Source organism: Nicotiana attenuata, chromosome 10 (genome assembly GCF_001879085.1).
Source record: "Nicotiana attenuata strain UT chromosome 10, NIATTr2, whole genome shotgun sequence".
Lineage (NCBI taxonomy): Eukaryota > Viridiplantae > Streptophyta > Magnoliopsida > Solanales > Solanaceae > Nicotiana > Nicotiana attenuata.
The window spans coordinates 6,874,207-6,880,128 of record NC_031998.1 but is presented as its reverse complement, the minus strand read 5'-3'; the positions used below and the strand labels follow the sequence as shown (position 1 = coordinate 6,880,128).

The window sequence follows — 5,922 nt, the reverse complement described above, 5'->3', positions numbered from 1 at the left end:
AATATACTTATGGATATGTTAACTTATGCCATCATATAGGTTAGGTTAACAACAATACCTTTTCATCCATCAAAATAATCTCAAGAGAAAAAAAGAGGGTATAGTCACGGTCCTGTCGGCGATTAGGATTTTCCCAAAGCCTGACAGACGCGAACCTTTAATTTCCAATTCATTGACTTGCCTGTTAATTGGGCTAAACAAAAATTTATTTCAGCCCGCCATTAAAACCTGGAAGGATAAACAGAGGTATTTTTATAAATATTAGTACAAAAAACTCCCACAAAATGTCTTCACTCACAACCAACATATATGAAGCAAGAGATCATGTGAATATATGAACCAAGAGATCTCAAGCAAAGATCTCCTTTGTTGATTAGGGCTTTTTGCAACTTAAATAATCATGAATACCACATAAAAAATAATAAACAATGAAAGGAATGAAAATGGTTAACCTGAAAAATTAGTAAGAAGTAAGCAGAACTTACAAAGAGCAAAGAAAGCCCAGTTGTTTAATGAGAAAACTTGAGCAAATCACAGTTGTAAAGATTCTCTTTTTACTACACCCAATTTCCCAATTGTCCCAATTTTCTGATCTTTCCATAGAAGTATATATAATTTGTAAAAGTAGAAAACTGAATTGAGGAAACTGTGAAATCAAGAATTCGTGGATGAGGAGTTGAAGTGGTGGTGAGAGATCGTGGGAGTATTGCCGAATTTGATGGATTGCTATTTCTAGGGCAAATAGTCGAATGAAGAACGGTGGGGGGGGGGGGGGGGGGAGGTGAACTCTGAAGCGCCCAATTTTCCTGAGGGTAACTTCTTTTCTCTTTCTTATATAAAATCGTTTTTAAAAACAGTACAAACTACCTATTTAATTATTTTTAACTGTTTTCAAATTCAAAATTTTGAAGTAGAAACGAATTTGACCTAATTTTAATAACTTTGTCCTAAAATAGCCACATGGCATTTTATATGCTTTAAGTAAATATAGATATAGATAGATTTCTTGGAATAACAGTTGAACACGCCTATTCTTTACCGCACAAGTAAAAGGGGAAAGTGAAAGGAAAAAAAGAATGCCCAAAAATCCTCTAATCCAAGAAAATTTTCTTTAATTTTTCAAACCCCTGAAATTTCTCTTCGCCGTCTCTTCCTCGTCAATCTATCACTCGATTTCAACAAGCTCAAGGTATGGTCTATAATTGCTTTGAATTGAGTGTTCAACTAATGTGGATAAATCCCTTGAATTTTCACGTGTGTTAAGATTTGTGGGTTCTTTTGGGTTCTTGGGTGGGTTCATAGTCAGGATAGTGACATGTTGATTTCTCAATTGTATCTTTGGGTTTTTTATTTAATTATTTCGCTATTGATTGATATGATTTGATCATTCACTGTTTGAATTCACAAGTGTATTGAAAACAAATATACCCGGAAAGAAATAAAAAAATCATACTGAAGCTCAACTTCACCAGTCCCTTAAAAGAGAATTCATCAAAGACAGATTCTACTTGAAGTTTCCACTTAGTTGACTGCACTTTCAGTTCACACCCGAATCCCAAAATACAAACTCCACAACCACCAATTCAGTAAGCCTCCACTTCTAATGCACCCTCAAGAAAAAAACATGCCTCTTATGCGCCTAGAAAAGGTGTAGCACACGCCCTGTACCATGTCAGCAACGTGTGTCTAATAGACACCGTTTGACCATAGATTAAGTGTTCAATAGTTTAGGCCCTAAGATAAGGTGTCTAAATAAATAAATAAAAATTGACAAATTTGAGGGGCCACCTATGTATTTGGCCAAGTGCAAATAGTGGATGGATGATTAAGACTACCTTTATCTTAGTTAAATAAGTTATTTTGCACGTTGTCTCTGCTGTGTTATTGTGGAGAAGTTAATTGTTTCATTTGCAGCATGATTTTGTTTTGTTTGCTGCATGCTTGGTATCTTTACTGTCTTCAAAATTCATGGACGATTTTGCATGATGTATATTGTTTAACTTTTGATGTTTGGATTTTAGCTTATTTTGGCATTCATGCTATATGGCTATTGGTGTTGACAGTTTTTGGCTTTCATTTTAAATTCCAGCTGATCTACTCTGGTTATTGGTCTTGCTGTAGGTTACTCAATTTCCAATTTACTGATTTGCGTTATCTTGTACCTAGCTTCCACAATGGTAAGTCAGAGCTTTTACCTGTGTTAAGTGTTGCCTGATATACATTATGCCTCTCCCTGTTACCATTGGATTTTCCTTATAAATTGCAATCTGTATCATTGTTCTGTTTGGCCAACAAAGTCTTATATATGTACCATTCTTCTGTATGTACTCGGAAATGCATTTCAATAGCTATCACTGTTTTTTTATTAGATTAGGATTTCTCATTTATATTCTTCACCTGTATGAACTTGAAAGCCTTATGCGTCTTTGTTGCATCTCCATATGTTTACACATGCAAAACGTGCTTGCAAGAGAGAGGAATGCAGAAATGGTAGATCTACACTAAAACCAGTAAAGGCATATCAGCATATGTTTAATTGAAATTCAGCCCGGAGAGAAAGGATTACTTGTTTGTCTAAGGTTTTCTCGTTTTTCTATTGAGGGTGTGTGGAAGAGGTGTTCTTAGAATTTAGAAATTCATAGCAGCATTTGGGATAAGTTGAGAGACATATGATACTCAAGCTAAAAATGTGCTTGATTACTAGGTTGTCAACATATTTGCAGTACTAGGATTTTTTTTTTGGGGGTTTCCATTTGATGTCTGGCACTCATATTGGGGCCAAACTTATCCGGATTCGCGGCGCAAGTGCTTCCTACTAGGATTTTTTTCATTCCCGAGATCTCTGGTTAAGGATGGAGGGATTTTGTCCATCCCACAACCAGTGGCGTTGCTACACTGGGACAAGGACGGTCAAGTGAACACCCTTCACCGAAAAATTATACCGTGTATTTAGGTGAAATACCACTTTATATGAATGTATATTATACTTGAACACCCTTTACATAGCTGAGAGAGGTATCCCGGTGGCCTAGGGTGTTCAAAGTGAAGTGGAGCCACAGGTTCGAATCCTCGTGTTAACATTTGAATCTGCCTATTTTGTTTTCCAAAAATACATGGTGACGACATTGGTCTATTTGACTCTCTTTTTAATATAAAAATATCTTAATAAATAATGCTTCAAACTTAAAATTTATGTAAAAAGATGTTAAAAGTAGTTTTTTTTAAAATAAAAGTTGTTTATTAAACAAATCTTATAATTTAAAAGTCAAGCTTTACAAAACTTACTTTAAAATAAAAAAGATCTCTATAGACTACAAACCTCTCGACTCTCTCTTTCCTTTGCTTTTATGCTTACTTTTATGAGTAGAATTTATTTTGTTGTCTTTTTATATTAGTTTTGATTTATAAAATTGTAGTTCTATTATAATTGTTTTTATGATTTAGCTAAATATTGCGTAGTTTGATTTAAAATTTTGGTGCACCCATTCATTGAAAAGAAATTATTGACTTCTTTAAAGTTTGAAACCTTTGGCAAGATTCCAAGCTACGCCACTACCAACTACAACCCTTGGTGGTGCAGTATGAGGAATTTCATGGTACCATGCATCACTTTGGTAAAAGGAATTGAGATGGGAATGGATTTAGTACTGCTTATCCCTTCTCCATTTCTTTGCATTATTCTCCTGTGAATGACTTTTAAGCTAATCATAGTAGTCAATAGTCACTCAGTCTTAGGTCTATTTTCCAGGTTCAAGTTCTACCAACAACAACAACAATAGCATACCCAGTATTCCCACACGTGGGGTATGGGGATGATAGTGTGTATGCAGACCTTACACCTACCTTGTGCAGGTTCAAGTTCTACCCCGGTACAGTTATTCATCGGGAGTTTATTATTTTCCCACTAAGAGAGACTCTCTCGTTATTTAGCAATGTGGAAGAAAATTGATAATATGGCCGTTTTCCCTCAAGCAAGAGAAAATGAAAACACAACAAAACAGAACAAATCAGAAGAATTACGCTTGAATATAAGTTATTGCTTCCAACAAAATTTCCCATCGTAAGTGGTTATTTTGGGTCATAAGTTTGAATAGTGTCACAGTTTTGAAAATGAGTTCCTATTCTTTTTCAGTATGCTCTGATGAACCTTGTGGTTACAGCATATTCAGATATATGTGAAAGCAAACAAGACTTATTTTGAATATTGCACTAAAATCATGTTCTTGTTACAGGCTGCAAAAATCCTTGCTAATTTGATTGTAATGGGTTCTGCAATATTGGCAAGGTCCTTTGTTCAAGCATATCGTCAGGCACTGGCTAGTAAGTATCTTTCATACCCTTTTTCCCGTCATCTTGCAATGAATTGACACAGACTAATCTGGAGAATCTGGCATAAACAAAGATTTCAGTGGGTACAGTTTTCTTGCTATATACAGAGAGGTCCATGCAAGTCCTGAGGAAAACAATGTGTCGAAAGTTAAACATACCAGTGAATCAGTAATTAGCACATCGCGAACCTTAATGTTTCATTCCAAGAAATTGTAAATCAATTTTAAGAGAAGGGGCAGTGCGACTTTCATGCCGCTTCTTCTCATTTCTCATCTAGATCTCTGACTCGTGCACTTGAATTCCACGTGGTATGATTATCTTACTTCCATGCAAATCATACTATCTTACACTTCCTTTCACCAATGACGGCAGATGCCTCTAAAAACGGGGTTGCTCAAGAAGCAGTGCAGAATATCAAAAGAGCTAGTAAAACAATGACCGAAACAGAAGCAAGGCAGATTCTCGGTGTCACTGAGAATTCATCATGGGAAGAAATCGTGCAGGTTTGTTTCGTGTAATGTTAGCCGAGGGTCTATCGGAAACGGCCTCTCTACCTTCACAAGGTAGGGGTAAGGTCTGCGTACACACTACCCTCCCCAGACATCACTTGTGGGATTACACTGGGTTTGTTGTTGTTGTTTTGTTTCGCATAATGTTCTTTCCTATTTGATGCTGCTATTTGCATGCGTGTGACCTCAACTTTGCTTGCTCTGTCTGCAGAGATACGAAAACTTGTTTGAGCGAAATGCTAAAAATGGGAGCTTTTACCTTCAGTCAAAGGTTCATAGAGCCAAAGAGTGTTTGGAAGCATTTCACCCACCTAAAGAACCAGGGGGAAAATAAACTTTGTTGAGCTTTTCCAATGTATAGCTTTTCTGCATAGTTGGTTTACTTATAGTCAGTTCCTAGGTTTTTGTTGTGAACAAACTGTGAATTCTTTCCGATGGAGGAAGCAATATTTCCTATTGTCACTTGTATTTCCTATTCAAGTTTCATGAGCTACACTATGGTGCTAGACAAACATTGTAAAATAGCTTTGGAATGTATTAGTAAAGGGCTTCTTCTTTAAAAAAAATAAGCGTTGTGTTTAGGTCAGTTTGCATGCACCTGGACTAATCCCGCGGGATACTTGCTATCTCCCACCAACACAGAAATAATCTAGTATTTTTTGCCTCTGCTAAACTCTGATAACAAAAGGTTGTTAACCACTTATCTTACTAACGTAAAAGTGAATGTAATTTCCTTCCTTTATTCATGTTATTTATATGAGGAGAGGACAGATATGGAAGGAGTAATTTTCCTCTTGTTAGAGCAAAGTATAAACTTCAATAAATATGTTGTGTATATTATTACTTACTAGATCGGATATTTGCTCTAGTTTTTTTCATATAATTTTATAAGTCGTTTGGTCTATGGTCTAGTTATGCAAGAATTATAATACGGCAAATGATATGTAGGAATTGTTATGCAGTGAGTAATAATGCATGGATTGTCATATGGTTAATAATAACACATTGAATATGATATAGGATTGCTTAATTTAAAGGTATTTTGATCTTTAGATACTTTTATACACGTCTTGTTACTATACAT

General features: G+C 35.6%; 1 protein-coding gene across 3 annotated transcripts; it reads left to right on the top strand.

Moving 5' to 3' along the window:
- Positions 1,013 to 5,300, top strand: LOC109232970 (mitochondrial import inner membrane translocase subunit PAM16 like 2-like). Of its 3 annotated transcripts, XM_019398677.1 has the most exons (6): positions 1,013 to 1,189; positions 2,122 to 2,177; positions 3,749 to 4,060; positions 4,233 to 4,320; positions 4,702 to 4,832; positions 5,050 to 5,300. In XM_019398677.1, the coding sequence occupies exons 4-6, from the start codon at positions 4,263 to 4,265 to the stop codon at positions 5,170 to 5,172; spliced, it is 312 nt and encodes a 103-aa protein (XP_019254222.1). In that variant the 5' UTR covers positions 1,013 to 1,189; positions 2,122 to 2,177; positions 3,749 to 4,060; positions 4,233 to 4,262; the 3' UTR covers positions 5,173 to 5,300. The 3 variants fall into 3 exon arrangements, with proteins under 3 accessions (XP_019254222.1, XP_019254219.1, XP_019254220.1); XM_019398674.1 differs by lacking the exon at positions 3,749 to 4,060; XM_019398675.1 differs by lacking the exons at positions 1,013 to 1,189; positions 3,749 to 4,060 and adding an exon at positions 1,439 to 1,586.

Coding starts and splice junctions, on each gene's coding strand:
- LOC109232970 (XM_019398674.1), top strand. Junction 4,321..4,701: donor ATATCGTCAGGCACTGGCTA/GTAAGTATCTTT, acceptor CAATGACGGCAG/ATGCCTCTAAAAACGGGGTT. Junction 4,833..5,049: donor CATGGGAAGAAATCGTGCAG/GTTTGTTTCGTG, acceptor CTCTGTCTGCAG/AGATACGAAAACTTGTTTGA.